At 41.5% G+C, this 22,823-nt stretch overlaps 1 protein-coding gene across 1 annotated transcript in view; it reads right to left on the bottom strand.

Moving 5' to 3' along the window:
• STAG2 (STAG2 cohesin complex component) overlaps positions 1–19,210 on the bottom strand; it is a 52,620-nt gene extending 33,410 nt beyond the window's left edge. The window contains exons 1-2 of the mRNA XM_058196848.1: positions 18,938–19,210; positions 1,264–1,419 (exon numbers count right to left, since the gene is read on the bottom strand). Of these exons, the coding sequence (XP_058052831.1) occupies positions 1,264–1,307 (44 nt within the window). The 5' untranslated portion in view covers positions 1,308–1,419; positions 18,938–19,210. The remainder of the gene's footprint in view (positions 1–1,263; positions 1,420–18,937) is intronic.
• Between the last annotated feature and the right edge of the window lie 3,613 nt (positions 19,211–22,823).

Below are 22,823 nucleotides of genomic sequence, written 5' to 3'. Positions count from 1 at the left end.
ATTTCAAGACTAACAAACTTATAAAAATTAAAAACCCATAAAATCATCTAAAAAATTTAAAATTTTAGGCCAGTCCTGCGCAAGAAAATAGATGTGTCTTAAGTTCGCGGCGAAAGGTCTGAAGGTCAGGAAGCTGTCGGAGTCCAGGGGGAAGCTCGTTCCATAGGGTGGGAGCCCCCACAGAGAAGGCCCTTCCCCTGGGGGCCGCCAGCCGGCATTGCTTGGCTGACGGCACCCTAAGGAGTCCCGCTCTGTGAGAGCGCACGGGTCGGTGGGAGGCGCACAGTGGCAGTAGGCGGTCCCGTAAGTAACCCGGTCCTAAGCCATGGAGCGCTTTAAAGGTGGTGACCAACACCTTGAAGCGCAACCGGAAGACCACAGGCAGCCAGTGCAGCCTGCGCAGGATAGGTGTTATGTGGGAGCTTCGAACAGCTCCCTCTATCACCCGCGCAGCTGCATTCTGGACTAACTGGAGCCTCCGGGTGCTCTTCAAGGGGAGCCCCATGTAGAGAGCATTGCAATAGTCCAGGCGAGAGGTAACAAGAGCATGAGTGACTGTGCATAAGGAATCCCGGTCCAGAAAGGGGCGCAACTGGCAAATCAGGCGCACCTGAAGAAAAGCTCTCCTGGAGACAGTTGTCAGATGTTCCTCAAAGGACAACCGCCCATCCAGGAGAGCGCCTAAGTTGCGCACCCTCTCCATCAGGGCCAATGACTCGCCCCCAACAGTCAGCCGCGGTTGCAGCTGACTGTACCGGGATGCTGGCATCCACAGCCACTCCGTCTTGGCAGGGTTGAGACTTTATAATGTTTGTATCATTGCTTTGATGCAATATAATACCCTGTTTTCCCCAAAATAAGACATCCTCTGATAATAAGCCCAATCGGGTTTTTGAGCGCATGGCAATAAGGCCAAGCGTTTATTTCAGGGTTCAAAAAAAATATAAGACGGGGTCTTATTTTCAGGGAAATACGGTATACTCCAGACATGCTACATTCACTTAAATGAGTTTTTCCAATACTGCATGCATAAGAAAGCATAGGAATTTTCTAAAAAAATAAAATAAAATGGTCCACAACTCAAATGAAATGAGGAACCTTCAACTCCATAAGTTGCCAAAATTCACCAGTAAATGGAAGAATCAAAGGAGTTAATTTAAACCACAAACCAAAGAAAATACATTTCCCCCCCTACAAAGAAAAGCAAAATGAAAACATTGTTGTGACTCTCTAATTTTATATCAATAATTTTCAGTTACTTACTGAATTAGGGCAAAATTAGTTGTTGGTTCTTGAGCTGCTATCATTTCTTTATCATCTTCTGGGCTACTACTGTATTAGAAATACATTCAAAAAAACAGTTGTTGATAATAGCCGTACTTGCTTGTCACTTTCTTCTATTATTGTAGTAGTCTATGCCTGTCAAAAACAAAATAACAGTTAATGGATTGTGTCCAATTTCCTGTGATTTGTTGCTTTAATAGTGCAACAATGTTTCCCCATTAAGCTTTTTTATTTTTTTTTATTTTTTTTTTAAACTTCTCTGGATGTAATGAGCATCCCAACTGGCTAGCAAAAATACAAATTTTTTTTTTAAATAATCTTGAGTTTTCCATCTAAACAAAAGTTCCAAAATTCTAAAGTATGTCATGGACATAACAACATTGCTAAAAAAAGGACTTCAATCGTCATTATTTTAGTCATTATTATTTGTTTTGGAATCTCTTCTTGAAGCTGTGTGGTAATTGTTTTAGGCTGGCTGACCACAACTATAAATAGAATTCCAGATGCAGTCACTTTGCACATGTACATAAAAGCATCACAATACAGTTTCATTATATAAGTGTTTCTGACCAAAATAATGCACGTTTTATTTCCTTTAAAAATGATGGTTTCTATCCTCCTTTTTCCCTACTTCTCAGAGAACAAGCTCTAATCATCTTCAGGAGCCAGAGGGTTTAATATTTCTGCAAAACTGAACCATATACACGTAATATATACAATACTATCACATGACCATGAGACACTGCAACCTCAGGTCATAGCTACTGATCATTCAGCAACGAGAAGAGATTACCCAGTCCTGACGGCCGTTTTCCCCGACAGAGAGAATGAGGACTACCTATATGGGTACTCCTTGACTTACAACAGTTCATTACAACAGCACTGAAAAAGGTGACTTATGACAGTTTTTCAGAGTTACGACCTTTGCAGCCTCCCCATGATTATATGATCAAAATTCAGATGCTTGGCAACTGGTTCATACTTATGACCATTGCTATGTCCCAAAGTCGCCTTTTGCAACCTTCTGACAAGCAAATGGGGAAGTTGGATTCACTTAGCAACCATATTACTAACTTTAACAACTGCAGTGATTCACTTAACAACTGTGGCAAGGTTGCAAGATAGGGCAAAACTCACTTAACAAATGTCTCACTTAACGAAAGAAATGTTGGGCTCAATTGTAGTCGTAAATTGAGGACTACCTGACATCAGTTCCCTTTCGCTGGCAGTAGAGGCTAAACAGAGATGCTTTCATTTGAATACCTGGACTAACTAAACAGGTTACAGCTGTTGACCTAAATGGCCCCCTTCCAATTTTATGTCAACCATGACCTGGTTGATCGAGAATCTCCTTAGACTTCCAATTTTGTAATAATGTGAGGACATTATTGAGAAACGTGTGTTTCTCACGAGGAAACACAGCAAACTAAGCAGATTGCGAAGAAATGCATCAAAGATTTATGCTTTGTCTGTAACGATTCAGCATACATAGCTGTCCTGCATCAAATCTCAATATAATAATGTCAGACAGGTTTTTAAAGCTCCAACTTCTATATAAAATATTCCCCCTCAATAAAGATGACCTTCAAATTGCATAAACCTCAGAATTACCATTTATTAAACAAAGTCTTAAAACTCCCATGCACCTATCTGTAAATATACGCGATCCACTTTAAACCCGATTCAAGTGAAACTAAAACCTAGATTTTTCATTTGTGGCTAAAGTTCAAGAATTGCTTGGAGGTGAGAAATGCTGCATTTCAAACTGCCACTAAGGGATGCTAAAACATAATAATCAGCTTATTTAAAAAAAAGAAAATGTATCATGCCGAAAGATCACTTGGTGGAGCTCTAATCCAAAACTCAGTTAAAGACAGGTCACCCAGAGGTTGATCAAGTCACTTCTTGACAGGAAATAGCGCCAATAGAGAGCCACGTTGTAGTAGATGTGTGTTTGGCAATTGTCTAAACAACATTTCTCAAATACGTAACACCTTAATTGAACCGGCTGGTATTTTTAGTGACGTAACTATTCCTGCCCAAAAGCCATTTTAAAAATAAAAGTAGGGATGAGCGGATATTTGCTTGGGACAGAGGTTGCAGTTGTTTTTTTTTTAATGAGATTGCAAATTTTAATAGTTCACTTTTGTATGTTGGTGAAGCTAACTCATTTATCTAAATCTTAAATTTAGGTTTTTTTAAAAAAAACACCCTAAAAGAATGGAAAGGCAACATTAAGTTTATAGAGCACTGTTCCACTTTTCTAAAATAGTTTACATTTCCCATTTGTGTTGATATTTTCAAATGATCAGTCTCAAAATTCAAAAGATTTAAATATTTGTATTTTAAATGATAGAAATAGCACATCTGCATGAATTTAACACTGAGACGATTGAAACACTTTTCTCAGTGTTAAGCAGTTGCCCTACGAGTAATTCAAGACAGTCACTGGGAATATGGATGCTTAATGTTGCTTCAATGCACGTTGCTAAATTCCAAGTCACAGCAATTTCAGGGAGCATGGCCAGTAACGGAATACAGAGAAGTGTGCTTATTATGGCTCAATCGCGCACAGTGGTCAGAATATATAGGACTGCAACTTATCACTTCCTTCAGCTGCATGTACATAAGTACCGAAGAAAACTGGCTTTTTCACTAATTGCCTGTTTATGTACATTGATCAAGAGTTCCCAGGTCCCAATCCCTGATCCGTGGACCAGCACTGAGCTGCAGCATGCCAAAAACTGGCCTGCGCAAACAACCAAAGCCCCTTCTGTGGGATGCAAAACCACGCCCCCTCGGGTCCATGGAAAAATCTCTCTCCATGGAACCAGGCCTTGGTGACCAAAAGATTGGGGGCTGCTGCATTAAGGCTATCCCTGTGCTTCAAGGTGGATAATTACCCCAAAGGATTTCACAAATGTATGTAGCACCATCATCTATTGATGACATGATGTGATGAGCTCATCACATAATATTCTCACTCATCGCTATTCTTATCCAAATTATTCATGGTTAACCTGAAGTGGCTTTCGCATGAATTCCAGTCTGTAAAGATAAATTCAGAACCATTCCTACATTCTTGGTTACCAGAAAAGTGGTTTTCCTTTCTCTTTGTCTAGTAGGAGTGCTTTGGGAGCTGCTGGTAGGCTAGAACTGGGCCTTCCTTTCTCATGTTTACTTGCTTAAAATTCCACGTACCGTATTTTTCAGCGTATAAAACGCACCTCCCCCCACCAAGAGGGTGAAAATTTGTGTGCGTCTTATACACCAAATGTAGCCCCACCCAGCCTCTGAAATGAGGTTTCAGAAGCTGAAAAAAGCCTCTTAAAGGGAGATTTCAGAGCCTGAAAGAAAAACCTCTAAAATGGAAGTTTCAGAGGCTGAAAAAAAAAGCAAGGCACAGAGCTCACAACCAACAAATCTGTTGCTAAAGTTCACCCCTGGAAACAGCTGATTGGGGGTATTCTGGGAAGCCATCCACCCGCCAATCAGCTTTTTTCTTATTTTCCTCCCCAAAAACTAAGGTGCATCTTATACTCCAAAAAATATGGTACATTCCACCCTGAAACTTGTGCTCATGTATCATAAGGGTGTTACTAAAAACAAGAATGTGTTTTGGGCTACCTATGGGTAGCAGGGATGTACTTATAATAAATACTACATGGTGATTAATCCTGTTGACAATCAAAGGGTAGAAGTTCATGTGGGAGTTATTTACACAAAGTAGTTGACTGGGATGTTCCATGCTTTACCCACAAGGCAGCTTGTGAGTAGTTCTGCCCTCCCTTCTACTAAAGTGGGGAGGGGACAGTTAACAAGATTAAATTTCCATTTTATCTTAATTATCTACAAAAATCCTAAGAGGTAAGAATCCTAAGTTGGTGAGAACCCAAGCAAAGCTTTTATTTATTTTTTTATAACTGATGTTTGTCTCAAGATCCAAAGCTATTATGATTTTGAAGAAGTGGGCTATAATTTAACAAAGCCAAATTAAGGCAAGTTTTTGAAACTCTTACCATTTTATTATGAATAGTATCTAGTTTTAGACTGTAATCATACAATTGTGAACAACAGTTAACTGAAAAGTATTTGGGGATCCTAATTGTCATGTCTTGCTTCACATTTTATATTAACTAAACAGCGTGAACAGATTATATGTAAGTAAAATATTAATTGTATTTATTAATAAGCAGGTTTTAGAAAAACCAGGAAAATTATACATTGCTTTATATAGGCAACACTCGTACCAGATTTCACAACTATATCTTAAAAACAATTGCTGAGATCCACAAATTGCATAGTGCAAATGAATAGCCTTTCTTCGGGTTCACAAAACACACATTTTGTAAGCACATTCCCCAGCAACATAACACAACTGATGTGCCTTTCTTTTGTCATTTGTCAAGATTATTCCACTTTGGTACTCTAAAAACCACAACCCTTATTTCTAGCAAGTATTTTTCCCAGGGTGGAAAAAGTTACCGCAATGCTAAGAAGGATGTCCTTTGGAGTGTGTTTGCTTATGAACAAATGAGAAAACAAAAGGAAAGCAAGCTCTTAGATGTTTAATATGGCTTTTATCTCACAAACAAACGGGAAAAAAATGTAGGCTAACAAATGTTAAGTGATTTTTACAGCAAATTAATTCCAACTAGTTCTGTTGCTAATTCCTGGAAGAAAACCAGTTATAACTTGAATCTACTCGAGTGTAGCAAAACAGCCCAAATATTTCCAAAGACTGTCAACACTTGTTTTGTTTAGATAGTCTTCTCTATTATAATCTGTGAAGTTTCTTTTTTATAGTGATGCTAGGCAGCCACTTAATTTTTTATAGTTTTTTTTTTGATACTTTGAATAATGATTTGTGGTGATTGCTCGGTGATTTTATAAAAAGGTTTGTGGTATATGTGTGCATACACAGATATGTATGTATATACATATATAAACATATCAATATATATTTATGATCCATATATACGGTATATAAAATTATATCTCATGAATATGTGGTATGTAAATAAATGTAATAAATAACAAATACTTGTCTGGAGAAAAGGAATGCCAACATCTGAGCAGACTATGCTTTTACAAGCACATAAAGGGATCAAATGAGCAGAAAGAAAAATATAGATGGTTATGTTTGTATATAGCATATACAGTATACTATCAATTCTATTAATAACTGAAAGTTGCAGAATCATTTTGAAAAGTTACAAATACATACTAAATCAATACTTTTTGCTATTGCTCCAAGCTAAGTAAACTGGAAAGTCCATATATTATTTCGAAGAGGTATTTCTCCAGCTACATGCATTCTAATCAGACAATACCATGTAACATTAATATGTAATCTGATAGTTTCACTAAATTTATTATTCCCAGCATGTTAAAATTTGGATCAAAACATTGTTTCCTTGATCGGGCCATAATGCATGAAATCGTCAAATTAAAATACAGTTAGTACTACTCATTCAACCAGGAATAAAGGTTTTTCCTAACTCATCAAACTTTAAGTTAATCAAGTAGACTTCCACTCAAAAATTATACCTTTACCCCTTAACACAGCTACCTTGCTTCGGTTCCCAGGAAGCCTACAATGCCTTTCACCAGAGTCTGATTATAAAATAAATTGATGAGCCACACTTCCTATTTTACTTTTAGATGTCAGTGAATATTCTCACTGCTTGCTGGACTAACTTTACTCATGATGGTCTCCCACTACAGGTTTTTTTTAAAGCTACAATGACTGTGTCCTTCTTTTAATTATGATTAATTTTAGGCATCAAATAATTTTATAGATTTAAACCCTATCCTTTAAACAGTATTTATTTTGGTCTAAGATCACACTGCAATTTAAATTAACTGTGCATATTCTTTTAGGGTTACGTGAAATTTATCAACCGTATGCATACCAGAAAATACTAAAAAATGATGCACTAATATTAATGAGGGGCATAATTACCTGATCAACAGATTTTGAATTTTCCAGGACAGAATTTAGGCTTCTCAAGTTGCTCATTCTATAATTGTTTGAATTTTATATACTACCCCATATTCCAGGGAGAATAGGCAATATTTTAGTGCGTGTGACAATATGAAATTTAACACCATGTATATTTTAATTATTAACTTGAATCATATAAAGGCAATGATTAACTAATACTTAGTGATCAAACAGGATTCAAAACAAAATTCTATGAATAATCATTTCATGCTAATTCTGAAGCTCATCACAACAGCCAATATTTTCATTATAATGCCTATATTTCATAACCAACTTAATTTCAACTAAGGTAAAAGTTCCCCACACACATATGTGCTAGTCGTTCCCGACTCAAGGGGGCGGTGCTCATCTCCGTTTCAAAGCCAAAGAGCCAGCGCTGTCCAAAGACATCTCCGTGGTCATGTGGCCGGGATGACTCAACGCCAAAGGCGCAAGGAACACTGTTAACTTCCCACCAAAGGTGGTCCCTATTTTTCTACTTGCATTTTTTACATGCTTTCTAACTGCTAGGTTGGCAGAAGCTGGGACAAGTAACGGGAACTCACCCCGTTACGTGGCACTAGGGATTCAAGCTGCTGAACTGCTGACCTTTCGATCGACAAGCTCAGCGCCTTAGCCACTGAGCCACCATGTCCCAATTTCAACTAAATACATGTAATTTCAACATCCATTGATTTTATCAACAATCATCTACTGGTCTTTTTATACTGCCTTCCCACTTTCAATTTAGTGATGATTTAGAAGTGATTTAGTACAAGACAGCATCTCCCTGGTATTCATTTGGGTAGCCCAGATTTTTTATAAGTTTTCATAGAAGCGTAAAAAGAAGTTTTATTTTTCTTAAAGAATCCAACTATTAAAGTTGCTGCAACTTTGAAAGCAATACCACTGCTTTTTCACACTAAACAGAAAACTGCAAAATATGAGTCTCTTCTTTTCAGTAACGACGGCTGAGCAGAAAGAAAAAGAATCAAAGGATTATTTTGAGTTACTCATCCTATCCCCTTCTCCAAGACTAAGTTGTTTCTCCTCTCTTAATGGCTCCTACATTCTTTTATCAAAGTATTTCTGTATTCTTGGACATACAGGAGTAGAATGATCATATTATCCTATCCTGTAAATACCTGCAAATAGAAGCAGATACAGTAGAACCACCACTACATCAGAACCCAAAATTCAACTTGTGTCCCATTATGTATCAGGATCAAATCCACAAGGGCTCCAAAATTTGAGGTCTTACTATAACCATGACAATGTTCTGATGATGCAACATACAATGGTTAGCTTCCTTTTCTTTATTTATCTCAACTTTTACGGAAAGGTTTATTCTTTGAAGCAGGCCCTTCAGGTATTTTGAACTGCAATCATTCCTCAGCCACGATGGAGAATGGCCAATGGTAAGTCAAAGAGTAGTCCAAAATGTTAGAAGACCATCCGTCTATCTATCCCTATTCTAATCCGAGCACATGCAAATAGAGAAAGCGCCATCATTTTTATAGCAAGTCAGGCCACACCTTCATCTACCGTAATTCAGTAGGGTCAACTTTGACTGGCGAAAGCTTTCTTGACTTTCTGGCAATGTTTATGATTGAACCTTGGAGTATTAGGCTGCAAGGTACATATCCTAGCACTGTTTCCTGATAAATGGACTCATAAAGTCAACTAATTTATATAGAAGGAAACCACCGACCCATCTAGGGTGATATTTTTCACCAGGAATGGCTTTCTAGAGTAATTAATGTCAGTTTTTCAAAGTTTTACCTACAGCTGTCAAGGGCTGATCCTAGGAACATTTGTCCAAAGCATTTTCTCTGAATTATGGCCCTTCCTCATGTTGCCACCTACGAGTTTCTGCCTCATGCAGTCTTGCACTACTCCATGGACCATTAATAAGCAATTAATTGCTTCTAGCCATGGCAGCTATACCGTTGAACTAAATAGGTGTTTGAATGTAAAAAAAAAAAGTATAGCACTGTTCTCTAAAGAATTAAGGAATTGTAGACATGCTTTTTAGACTAATGTCAAACATAATTTCACTGAATAGTAATAGTAAACACTGAATAGTAAAAGAATATTAAGCTTTATTTGGGACATGTTTAAACTAGATAATTCTTTTCAAATCAGTATTTTAAAGCTAACCCATAAAAATGAAAGCTGCAGTTTCAACTCTAGTAATTAATTAGAGCAATTCTCATAAAAATATTAGTGGAGAGTAACATTTCTAACATGTTTACCCATTGGTTAAACCTAGTTGTTTTATCAATAATCTTGCTTCATTCACCCAAACATTAATATTACAGGATTTCAGTTAGCAATATATAATGCCTGCTTGTGCGGAAAATGCAGTATGTCATGTCAATTAAAGTAGTGCACAAAAATGTGTCTTCTAGTGATTATGATTTTAAAAAGAGATGACATTGTCTTTAGCTCTATGATATTTGTCTACTTATGGGAACATTAACTTTCATATCTACAATTAGTAAAGCTATATTATTACTCTTGGTATATATCATTAATAACTAGTTATTTTGCCTTGGAGTTTCCCAAACAGAGGAGCTTTGCATTTTATATATTTCTCCAAATCAGAAATATTAATTCAAATCTTGAGCAGAATTGCATATACAGAAGATAAAAAATTGGTAAAATTGTAATATAATATTTTCTACATATTTATGTTGGAGTAGTATCAACAGCAATTTTCCAGCTTTAGAAATATAAAGCTTATTCCAAACTGCAACAATTTTGTTTATAATTTTCACAATGTACTTTTATGGAATAAAAAATCAGCAAAAATCAAAAGGGTTCAATGTTTATAGAAACCAAAAAAAAAAAAACTTTTGCATTTTTTTCTTAAATAGTCCAAAAGCATCTTATACATCAATATGACACCCTCAAAAACGACTGAATTGCTCTGCGGCAGGAATCTCTTCTAAATTTCAAACTTTTTTTTCCCCCACACCTTTTTAGATTTAATGTCTTAGAGCGGGGACCCTTTGGATTTTTTTGTTAAGTTGCTCAGGGCGCAACTTAAGGATAAAGGATAGGATATGAAATGAACAATACAAGGGACACATAAATGGATACTGACGATTATTACTAGCCCTTTGCATTTGCTAGAGGAAGGGAATCAATGGTTCCCAGCAAGACAATGAAAAAACTGCATGGGCTCTGGGAATGAAAGGACTGATTTCCATTTCCTGTAGGGTTTTCTTAACCCTCTGAAAGGCACCAGCCTGTAGGAGTCATACATCACTCGCCAACTAACACATGTTTTGCCTTGAATAACCTGCTTTCAATGGAAACTGACAAGTTTTGCAGAAAGCAAAATATTGCCAAATATTGCAGATGTAGGTAGGTACAATATTTCACAGGTTGTATAAAATGCTGCAGCTCCATACATTTAATTTTATATATGTTCTGTATCTAAGCTAATGTTGTTATGCTGAATTCTAAATTACCCAATTATCTCCTCGGGCTGGAGTTTAAAACAAAAGCTTCCTGAAGGTAATATTATTTTTAACATACTGTACCTAGAATTACCTGGTGATTAGATAAAATACGTCAGAAATAAACAACCAAGGAGAATAAGGCCAGGTTTTTTTTATTTCTGTATATACTATACTACATACCACCATAACATTAAATTCCATACAAAGTCAACACTAAAATACATAATCATAGTGACCTGAGTGGCCATCTGTATGGAATCTAAAGATACACAACAGGATTTCAATATACATATAATTTCTTTAGTATGTATACAATATGCATGTAAACTAAAAGAAAAAGATTAAAAATAATCCAAAATCATCAGGTTAAATGCAGATGGTTTTAAGACTCACAATGGGGTTGGTGGTGTTTAATCACAGACACATTTTAGGATACTCTATTGCTTCAGTCTTCTAAGGCCAACTCTCATTCTCATCTCTATCAAACAATATGTAACTGTCATTTCAGTTTTTCTGAGAGCAGAACATTAGGTCAATGATGGAGTAAAATCCTGCTGAGCCCAAACATATTATCAGGGTTAAGTTTGGGGAAGGGAGACTGCAAATATGGATGAGCTGAATAAATAATTCATTGATCTAGCTGTCTCACCTAACCATCTTCCAATGGATCTGAAAAGCAGGCGTTATAAGTTTAAGGTTCCATGCTAGATAGAGCCTTCAATAGGAAGATGCAAGTTCTGGTCACCATAAGACCATGGAAATATGGTTATATCCCACACTATATTGTTCTCAATACCCAGGGGCTGCTAAGTATTTGAAGATGGGCTGCTGGCTAATACCATAAATATAATACCAACTTTACAAAAGATAGAAGAAGACTTCCATTGCATACAAAAAGATACCACCTGATATAAATACCACCACCCTGTTCTAAAAAGGCAATCCGTTACACTTTGTTTCATTAGTCGTGCACAAATAATGGTTTACGCAAGCCTGGAATCTTAGTTGTTTATTCTTTTTTTTAAAAAGCAAGTCACTTGCAAGACCCCTAAGCCAGGGGTGTCAAACTCAAGGCCCAGGGGTCGGATTTGGCCTGTGGAGTGCTTAGATCTGGCCCACAGGGCCAGCCTGTAAACAGCAAAGGACTGACTCACGGTGTCTCTGCCAGAGGAGCTTGGAGGGTCACGTGCGGCTTTCCTGAGCTCCGTTTTCGCTGACATAGGATTGAAGGGGGCCGTCGCAGCTGAAAACAGGGCTTGGGAGCCCATTTTTGCTGGCAGAGCCCTCAGGCCACCACCTGCACCTTGACATGAGTGACGTCGACTTGGCCACGCCCACCTGGTTCCCCAAGGTCTGATGTGGCCCTCGATGAAATCAAGTTTAACACCCCTGCTTAAGCATAAAGAAGAAGCAACGGTGCCTGCATTAAGAGCTGGAGTTGGGTTAGGACTATGATGACTGCAGAATAAAAAAAAAAGTTTCTTTGATTTGACATTCAACTAGGGCAGTGATGGCTGAACTTTTTGCTGTCGCATGCCAAAAGCAGGGGGGGGGGCACGTGTGTGCATACCCATAATCCAATGCGCCCCACCCCCACGCATGCATGCACAATCCCCTCACGCTCCCCCTGCTTTTGGCACGTGATGGCACAATGGCCCTGGTAAGCCTGTTTTTTGCCCTCCCCAGGGTCCAGAGGTTTTCTAGGAGCCTTAGAAGGGCGAAAACAGGCTTCCCCACCCTCCCCGGAGGCCAGAAAGGGCCCGTTTCTGACTTCTGGTGGGGCCGGAAGGCCCGTTTTTCACCCTCCCCAGGCTCCCTAGGCTCGTGTGCCCAGATATGGCTCCACATACCACCTGTGGCACACGTGCCATAGGTTCACCACCATGAGACTAGGGAAACTCTTGGCCCCTGCAGATTGGCATATAGCAATATAAGCATAAGAAATGGGGAAACTTTCAAAATTGTGGAAGCAGCAGCAAAGTGAACTAAACTCAATCCCATAAAAGCTAACAGGTGATCTATGAATTGGGATGTAACAGAGGGAATAATCTCTTATCTCTTATCCAAATTTCCAAACAAGAAAAAAAGTTTTAAGATGTGATTAGGTAATCAGTCATATAACCAGGAAAGTAACCAGTGTTGGTTCAAGAACTTTAAGGTAAGTGTATGGTTTATCCATTCTTTCTCCAACTAACAATGCTCACTAACTTCTTCACTAAAAATGAAATTAAACTAGGGATTTCTAGCAAGGGTAAATACTGTCTATAAATCTACCAAAGAACTCTTTAGAGGCCCGAAGTGCTGCCAAGAAGGGTAAGGTCATAATAAAATTGTTCAAGCAGGTCTAAGTGAACATAATAAATCAAAGCAAAATAAACTATTTGGGTATGGATTAAAAAAAAAAAAACAATCCTTGACACCAATAATAATTCTAAGCTCCAGTAACCTATTCCTGTTAAGAAAGTCAGTAAATTTTTAAAAAGATTATAAAACATACAAACATGTTTATCAAACTGTGATAAATGTGTGGATACTTCAATTGATGGAGCTGATCAGCAGTGTAACAGAGGGCCTATTTCTGCTCAAGTCTGTACTTAAATGGCTGAGTAGCTACATCACTTTAGCAAGTGACCCAATCCTAATATGGTGAAAGATATGGCATAATAAATTTATAACCAGGAGGATCTGACTTGGAACTATGATAGAACTTACAATATATTAAGTGCTTATCTGTACAAGGAATAATAGGAATGCTTTTTGACACAGAACATTATGAATTTGTGGAATGAAATATGCTTTCTTAAAAAAAATTGAACAAGTTTCAGAAAATGTGAAGTGAATGTGCTTAGTAAAGAACAACTGTCAAATATACATTATCTATTCTAGGCTATTATATCTCACACGCCCATGAAATGGTTATCATCTGCAAACAGTCCATATTCTGGAGACTACTAAATTGGCACTTTAGTTTAAAAAAAAACCCCAGTGAATCAGGAACCTATTCTCTTGCCTGTATAACTGCTAATGGGGTCAAATCTTATTTTCCAAAGGTAAATTTTTTAAATAATAATTCACAAAGTTAGGTAATTTGAATGACCTAGAATACATAAGAGTTTCAATAATAGCAAGATATAGAAGATTGTAAGATAGGAAAATGGTCTGGGGAAATACAAAAAGATACCACCAGCCTTAATTTTTTTCCCTTTGTTTCTTAGCACACAAAGAACATGTCAGGTATGGATTTGAATGTGCAAGAACTAAGTGTACAATATTTTGCTACAACCTCCTCTCCCTCATGTATAATATGAGCAGAAAAGTTGCATTTGCAAATCCTATTTAAAAGGAAAACAAGAGAAAATCAATTGTTTTTACACTGTTATTGTTAGAGATATCTTTGAAACATGAAATTAAGCTGAATTTAACAATTTGTACATAAAGTCAATAACGTTTTGAGGGATTATATATGAGTTGCAAATGACTGCAAGTTCAAATAAACTGAAATATATGAGTGTGAGAATATCATTTCCAGAAACACTCACAACACAGAATTCTCTTAAGAGAAAAATATTTTTCTCAGAATAAGCATATCCCAAAACTATATCCATGTCAAAAGTGCCAAAGGAAAATAACTGACCGCTGATATATTTTCTTATGAATGAATACATTCTCAAAGTAATCCTACCTCTAAGCCATTACACATTTGTATTTTTCATAACCTACTTCACTAAATCTGAATCATTCTGCTAAAATGTAAATGATTCAATAGCTCATGTTGTCATTTTGATATCAGACTATGTAGTTCTGTGTTAGCAACCTTATCACCTGGGATTTTGCAATAAAGACTGGGATAGCCTTCCCACAGATGTTTAGAAGAGAAGACACTATTTAAAAAAAGGAGTAAAAGAAAATAAGAATATAAAACCAATTCTATTAACCAGCACAGTAAGCCTCACACTTGAAAAACAAAATTCCAGTCACACCTACATCAGCATGTGATTCTGCCATGAATTTACACTGGAAAAATTAAACTGAATTTGTCATTACTTCCCATCAAAACTACCACATATAGTGGGATATGCAAAGCAACAGATTCACCAGGGTAACTGAAATTTAACCTCTCATATTTTTCAAGAAGTTAATTAACTGGCTGCATTTCTTCACTGGAGAAAAGGAACCAACAAACATAACTTACAAATCATAACTGGTTTCCACGTCTTGTTTTTAAAAAATGGACAGCAACAAGTGATGCTACAGTTCCATGTTTTTGGGGCAAACTAAAATACTGTACTTGGGATTTGTTACTGAATATTTATGCGTCAATGTTCTAAGTTAACTTTAATTTATACCATTAAAAATATTCACACAAATTTTCACAAGAATGTTTTCTTTTAGTATCCATGAAAATGTGTTGGAGAGAGAAAAGTACATAATTGAACATTTTAATCCTAATTGGTTATTTGAAGGCTAGGAAAAACTAGGCATGCTACTTCTGCCAGGGGAAAAAAAATCAGTCTACTGCCACCTTAAATGCCACTCTAGTATGGTGGCTCAAATCAGAGCTGTAATAAATGGTAGAATCCTTAATGCTTCACCCATCAGCCATTTTTTTACTCACAGAACTGAAACAGTTTCCCGGAAGTCTGTATATATTCCAACATTAACAAATGTTTTGAAAGCTTTCAAGCATTCTTGTTACATAATGGAAAACACAGCCTTGTTCTTGAGGGGATAGAGCACCTTTCCTTTACAAGGTATTTGTAATTTTAGAGAAAAAGGCACCAAGGCATCCGGAGGATGGCAAAAAAATAGTAACAAAAAAAAAAGCCAGGCACAACCTAAATTGAAAAGCAGGGCATACTCAAGACCCAGCATCTTCAGTAAAAGTTCCACCCTAAAAGCCTCAGAATGAACTTTATGGGGTACCCCCCATCACGTGGCTTCTTAAACCGTCCCCCCCCCCAAGAATTACACCTTAACATTTGCTCGTTGCCAATCCTCCCTCGCCAAAAAAAGGTTTTTACAACGAGTTTCCAAGTGCACCTTCAAAGCAGGGCCCCGCGGGTGCGGATCCTAAGCCCCCCCCCCCCACCTCCTCAAGTGCATTGCAACACCGCTCTCCCCTTCCCCATAAACCAGGCGATGCATGCCTGCTGCCAGCTAGATAAAGGGGGTGGGTAGGGGGAGTAGAGGAGAAAGCCAGGCGGCTGCCAAGCAAAGGCCCCAGCATCCAGAAGAGAGTGTGACGCACTTCGGTAACCTGATTCCCCACCCTCCCCGCGGGGCTGGCAAAGAGAGAGAGGGAGAGATTTGGGGGCGGGCGGTGGGGGGGAAGAGGCTCTTTTCAACAAGGAAATGCGAGGCGAGGCCCCGCCGGCCGGCCGGCCATCTGAGCAAAACCCAGTCAGAGCCTGCAAAAGGGAGCGGGACCCCGAGCCAGCCAGGACTCTGGGGGAGAAGAAGACGGAAACAAACACGGGGTGTGGCAGCCCGAGGCGCCTCCTCTTTCTCGCCCTGCCTCCCCCACCCCCCCCACCCCCACGACTCAGGGACAGGAACCGCCGAATAAGGACTGCGGCCGCGGCTTTAGGCCGGCTGACCCAGCCAAGGCCTTTGATCGCCGCTCGTCCTGAAAGGAGTTCCAACTGGGGAAGGGGAGTTTTGGGGAGGGGGGAATCTAAGCCTGCCCTGGAGGCCTTTTAGGGAGCTCAAGTCCAAGGCCCCTTCCTCAACCCCCGCTGCCCACCCCAAAAAGAAAGCGAGCGGACAGGCTTGCTAAACCCGATTTCCCCCCCTCCCCGCCTCTGGTTTTCTTGCCACCCGCTTATTGTTATTTCCCATCACTCCGAAGGTCAAAAAAGCCCCGCCGCCTTTAAGGAAGGGAGAGGAAAGTTGCCTCGGGGGGGAAATAAAAATAAAAATAAAAAAAAGCTCCACCAAGTCAACTCCTACCTGGATGAGAGCTGGCTTTGGACTGCGCGCGGGAGGGGAGGGGAGGGGGGGCCGCGGCATGTTAGATCTTAACCAAAACTGCCGCCAAAAGAGGGGGGGGAAGAGTCCCAAGGCTGGAAACAGCTTGACGCTTCCGCCCCCCTCCCCCTACTCCTCCCCCCCCGCAACGACCCAGCGGGGGCCCCGTCATCAAAAAGACATCAAAAGCTCTCGGGGAAAGGGCCGCTTCCCCCCCCCGCTCCCACAACCTCCCCGGCCCGACTAGGTAGACTGGCCACCATAAAACGTCCAGGGGGAAAGAAGGAGGGAGGGAGGGAGGGAAAGAGGAGGCGACGTGTCCAAAGCGCCGCTTGAAACCCGGCAGAAGTCGCGCAACTGCTCCGACAACCCTGCCGCTTTGGGAGAGGGGAGGAGGGGCGGGGGAGGGGGTTGAGTTTCCCCAAGGATTGGGGTGGGGGGTTAACAGGGGGCAGAGGGGGATAAAGGGAAGGGAAGCCTCCTCTTCTGTCCCTCTTCCGAAAGTCAGCAGAAGGGGAAGGAAGGAAGGAAGGAAGGGGACTTCGGACCAGAACTCCTTCACTGGAAGGCCTCACCTGGCAGGGCCCACAAGCGCTTCTTCCCTGGAAAAGGAGTACAGACGTGACTCCTCGCATTGCCAGGCCTCTTGGGGAGGGAAGGGAGCAGCAGGCAGGCAAAATTACTCTTCCCCCTCACCACCCCCAAAATAACAACACTCCCCCCCTCCTTTGGAGGCTGTCAAGGATCTCAAGAGACCCTCCTTCGCTTCCGAGGAAAGAAGGAAAAATAGATGAGTTAGGGAGGAGGGAAACAACAATGGGGGGGAGGAAGGGAAAAAGGAAGGAGAGAGGAAAAATAGGTGAGTTAAAGAAGGCGGGAGGGAGGAACAAAACAAGTTAGAGATGAAGGAAGGAAAAATTGAGAAGGAAAAATGAGAGAGGAAGGAAAATAAATGAGACAGGAAGGCAAAGGGAGGAAGGGGGAAGGAAGGAAAGGAAGGAAGAAGTGAGAAGGAAGAAAAATAACCGAAGAGAGAGAGGAAGGAAGGAAGGAAGGAAGGAGAAGGAAGGAAAATAAATGAGGAAGGAAAGGAAGGAAGGGAGAAGGAAGGAAAATAACCCGAGAGAGAAAGGAAAAGAAGAAAGGAAGGAAGGAAAATAAATGAGAAAGGAAAGAAGGAAGGACGGAAGTGAAAAGGAAGGAAAATAACCGAAGAGAGGAAGGAAAAGAAGGAAGGAAGGAAGAAGTGAGAAGGAAGAAAAATAAACGAGTGAGAAGGAAAAGAGAGGGAGGGAAGCAAGGAAGGAACGAGCAAAACAAGAGTTTAGCGACCGAGGGGACGAATCCCCTCCCCTCCCCTTTCTCACGGCTCACCCCGAACCCGCCTCCGCGTCCCGGCTCCGCGCGTGGGGGATGCCCGGCACGCGTCTCCCCCCCACCGCACCCCCGTTCCCACGGCCAGAGCAAGGAGAGGGGGGTCCGCGCGTCTCTCTCTCTCCGTCTCCTTCTCGGGTCGCGTGCCGGGCAAGAGAGCGATTCTGCCCCGTTTCCCTTTTCCCCTTCCTCCCCCAAAGTGTGTGTGTGGGGGGAAAGAGGAAAAGAGAAGGGAAGCGTCTCCATTTTCTCTGCCAGCAACGGCGGCGGGGCCTCGGCCTTTCCCAGCAGGCGGGGCCGGAGGGAGGAGGAGGAGGGAAGGGGCGAGAGAAAGTGTGTGTGTGGTGGAGGGGGGGGGGAGGAGATCGTCCTTCGGGGCTCCGGCCTTGGGGAATCCCCCCCACAAACAGCGGCCTGGAGAGGAGACGTGGGGGGGGGGGCGGCGAAGGAAGCGCCTTCCTCCCGGCCTGCTCGGCCCCGCGTCCTCCATCTTGCCTGCCTGCCTCAGCTCGGCCTCCGTCAGGCCCGGAGGGAGCCGCGCCGAAAGTAGCCCGTCCCCACGGGGAATGGGGGGGGGGAGAGGAGGAGGAAGGGAAGACTTCCAGAATCTTCGACGCCACGGTCCGACTTACCCCCGCTGTCGGTGAAGGAAAGGAGGCAGGGAGGCCTGGCCGACGACCGGGCCTGCCTTGGGGCTCCTCCGCGCGCCTTTTTTTTTTTTTCGCCTCCCCCCCCCTCCGCTCCCCGCCCTTCCGCGCCTCAAGTCGTCCTCGACCTTCCCGGCTTCGCTTTCTTTTCCCCCACAAGACGAGGCCTCCCGCTCGCTCGGTTTCCCTTCCCGTCGTCGTCGTTTTACCTCAGACGCTTCCCAGGCCTTGTTGAGTGAGGAGTGAGTGAGAGGCCCGCTCGGCGGGAAATAATCCAACAGGCCGCCGTAGGAGGAAGAGGAGGGCCGAAGCGAGGCCTAATGAGGGAAAGGAGCGGGGGGGAGGAGGAGGGTGGTCGTCTGGTCTCTTCCCGGTTTAAGCGCGGCGACGTGGGGGGGCAGCGAGGCGGGCGGAGGGTTTCAATTCGGCGGCGGCGGCGGCGCTGGGGATTGTTTGGGGTGTTCGCAGCTCGGCGGCTGGCGAGGGAATGGAGGGCGCAGGCGCCACCTGGCGGCCACCGAGCTCGCCACGTTCGGACGGGCCTAGAGCGGCACCTGCTGGGAGGACTCAGGAATGCAGGAAGGGGGGAGGGAGGGAGAAAGAGGAGAGAGCGCGCGCGCGCGCGCGCGCTCGCTCAGCCAAAGCGGCCCCTTGTGCTCCGTCCAGGCTTGGCGGAGAAAACGGGGTAAACAAGGTGCCGCGCACGCGCTGTCTCTTTTTTTCCTCTCCCTTGATGATCGAATCGCCACGCCTTCCTCCCCGCCGTGACGTCATCGCCCCTAAAGGCCCCTCCCTTGCCTGTTCTGCCTTGGACCGCGCAGGAAGTGTTGAGCGGCACGTAGCGCCCCAGGTGGGGGAGGGGGGGTTGCTCCCTTATTTTCTAGTGGGGGAGGGTGCAAAAAAAAAAAAGGAGGGGGTATTTTTGGGGCTCTGAAAGGGGCTGCAACTGGAATCAAGCTGCTTGCAATCAAAGCCTCTCCAATCTTGTAGCTTGGTGGGACTTCAATTTCCAAGAATTCCCCCAGCCAGCCTTGTTTATGACCTTTTGCCGTAGTTGTTAAGCGAAGCATTGCAGTCACTAAGTGAATCATGCAGTGCTTAAGTGAATCTGGCTTCCCCACCTCCCTTCTCTCCGCCCGCCCCCCCCATTTGACTTTGCTTATTGGAGTTGCCTAGGGTGATCATGTGACCCTGGGACAGTGCAACTGGCGTAAGTACATGCCAGTTTCCAAGTACCTGAATTTTGATCATGTGACATTGGGGAGCCTGTAGTAGTCCTGTGTGTGAAAACGGGTCAGACGTTAATGTTTTTTTCTTTTTCAGTGCCCTTGTCATTTTGAAGGCTCAGTAAACAAATTTGTTGCTGGTATCCTTATGATTTATATTGATATTGATTGTTTCCTGATTGCTTATTTGTACCCTATGACTATCATTAAGTGTTGTACCTTGATGAAGGTATCTTTTTTTTTAATGTACACTGAGAGCATAGGCACCAAGACAAATTCCTTGTGTGTCCAATCACACTTGGCCAATAAAATTCTATTCTATTCTATTCTATTCTATTCTATATTCTATTCTATTCTAAACAAATGGTTTTAATTCTAGGACTTCCTATATTGGGGGGGGGAGATGTTTTTGCCAGTGGTTTGCTCTCCAAGCTTGTTACAATTTAGTTTCTGAACGTTTCGTTACCAGACTAGGTAACATCATCAGCTGGGTTTTCTTGTTCTATTCTCCTTAGTTTATAAACGATCACCAATCTCTTTCCACTTATGACTGTATGACTGTAACTTTTTGTTGCTATCGTCAAGGGTTAAATTGCAACCTATGACCATCATTTGTGTTGTAAATGTTGTACCTTTGATGTATTCTTTTCTTTTCTTTTTCTTTTATGTACACTGAGAGCATATGCACAAAAACAAAATCCTTGTGTGTCCAATCACACTTGGCCAATAAATTCTATTCTATTATTCTATTGTTGTTTGTTTGCTTGATCTAATGACCAAGAATCTGGCAGATACCAAAAATTTATCTCTGCCTACTATTAATCCGGTAGTTTAAGTTGTCTTCCAATGCAGCTGTTCCTCTCTGATCTTTTTCAAGCAACTTTTTTTTTTTTGACCACAGCCGCCTAAAGAGTTTCATTTTTATTTGTTTTTTTATGTGTGTTGTAAAACACAATATTTGTAGTTTCTGGGCTTTGTTCTGTTTTTCTCAATTAAAAAAAATCAAAAGCAAAGAAAAAAAAACTAGTGGCAGATATGCAATTATTCTCAGGAGGGTCAGGCTAAGAGGAATGTTAAATTCAGATTCCTCCCAGATTTTTGGCCATTTGTTGCCCTGCTCAAGCCTACCTTGCTGGATTTTGGTGAGGATAAAATGGACAGGGAGGGAGGTAAACCTATACATCCCATCTTGGGTGCTTGAAGTCATTATGATAAAAATGATCAATTACCCACTTTAAAGTAGATTCAAATTAAGAGGTATAACATTAGCACAGAAATAATCCAGATTACCTCACTTGCTTTGAGCTATAACTCTTATCACCTTCTGCCAGTTCAATGTCAATGGATTATGGAAACTATAGTCCAAAATACTGCAGCTCTTTGCAAAATGTTGGCATAAATCTTCCATTTAATTGCCGATAGATACAGATAGTTCTCGACTTACAACAATTGAGCCCAAATTTTATGTTACTAAAATAGAAATTTGTTAAGTGAGTTTTGCCCCATTTTACGATTTTTCTTCCCTCGTTTGTTAAGTGAATCGCTGCCATTGTTAAATTAGTAAAACCGTTGTCGAATGACTTTCACCATTGACTGTGCTGGTCCAAAGGTCGTAAAAAGGGGAATCACGTAACCCCAGGACACTGCAACCATCATAAATGTGAACCAGTTGTCAAGCACCCGAATGTAAATCGCGCATAAAGCGCACCAGTGCGCCTACCGTCTCTGTCTTACTGTCCCCATTTATTTGTATTTACTTTCTTTATGTTCATACCTATACTTGTTATTGTGTACATGTTTGACAAATAAATAAATACCTTATTTTTCGGAGTATAAACCGCACCTAAATTTAGAAGAGGAAAACAACAACAAAAAAGTTTTTGGCTTACCTTTTTTTCAGCCCATTTTTTAGGCTTTTTTCGGCCTGTTTTGGAGGCTTTTTTCAGCCCATTTTCAAGGCTTTTTTCAGCCAATTTTTGAGGCTTTTTCAGCCCATCTTTGAGGGTTCTTTTGGGCTGTTTTGGGGGCTTTTTTGGCCTGTTTTCGAGGCTTTGGGGGACCATTTTTGAAGCTTTTTTTGGCCCGTTTTTTCCCCAAAAGCGGCCAAAGAAAGCCTAAAAAATGGGATGAAAAAAGCCTGAAAACGAGCCCAAAAATAGCCTCAAAAATGGGCCCAAAAGTGCCTCAAAATGGGCCAAAAAAGCCTTAAAAACAGGCCAAAAAAAGCTCTCAAAACGGGCCAAAAAAAGCCTTGAAAACAGGTCAAAAAAAGCCAAAAAATTGGGCTGAAAAAAGGCCCCAAAACAGGGTGCGGAGGCCAAAATATGGCTGGCTGGTGGCCGGGACTTTGGCAATATTCTGTCTATAAGACGCACGGACATTTTCACCCCCTTTTGGAAGACAGAAATTGTGTTTTATAGTCCGAAAAATACGGTAAATAAATAAATTGCGTCACCATGGGAATGTCTGCAACAGTCCCAAGTGTGAAAAACAGCCATCACTCCCCTTTTTTTCGGTTTCCGTTCCAACTTTTGATCGGTCACTAAACGAACTGTTGTAAGTTGAGGACAACTTGCATTGAAACTTTTACTCTTCCCGCTTTTTTACCCATCTCTGGTGGTGATTTTCCTTTATTACAAGGTGGTTGTTTTTTTTATTCCGCTGCTGGAAGAGTTAGGTCAGCTCTTGCAACGGAATTTTCAGCGAAGGCATTTTTGGGCCGAATGAAAAAGGAAGCGTGCTTGATTGGTTGCCATTGTACAGGAATAATGGTAGAATTAAACAAGTTGGAATGGTGTAAAGTCGGGACTGCTCCGTAACCACTCCCGAAGGGAAAGGGTAAGGAAAGAGGAGTAAAGAAGGAAGAAAG

This window comes from Ahaetulla prasina, chromosome 11 (assembly GCF_028640845.1).
Source record: "Ahaetulla prasina isolate Xishuangbanna chromosome 11, ASM2864084v1, whole genome shotgun sequence".
NCBI lineage: Eukaryota > Metazoa > Chordata > Lepidosauria > Squamata > Colubridae > Ahaetulla > Ahaetulla prasina.
This window is presented reverse-complemented; position numbering and strand designations above follow the sequence as displayed.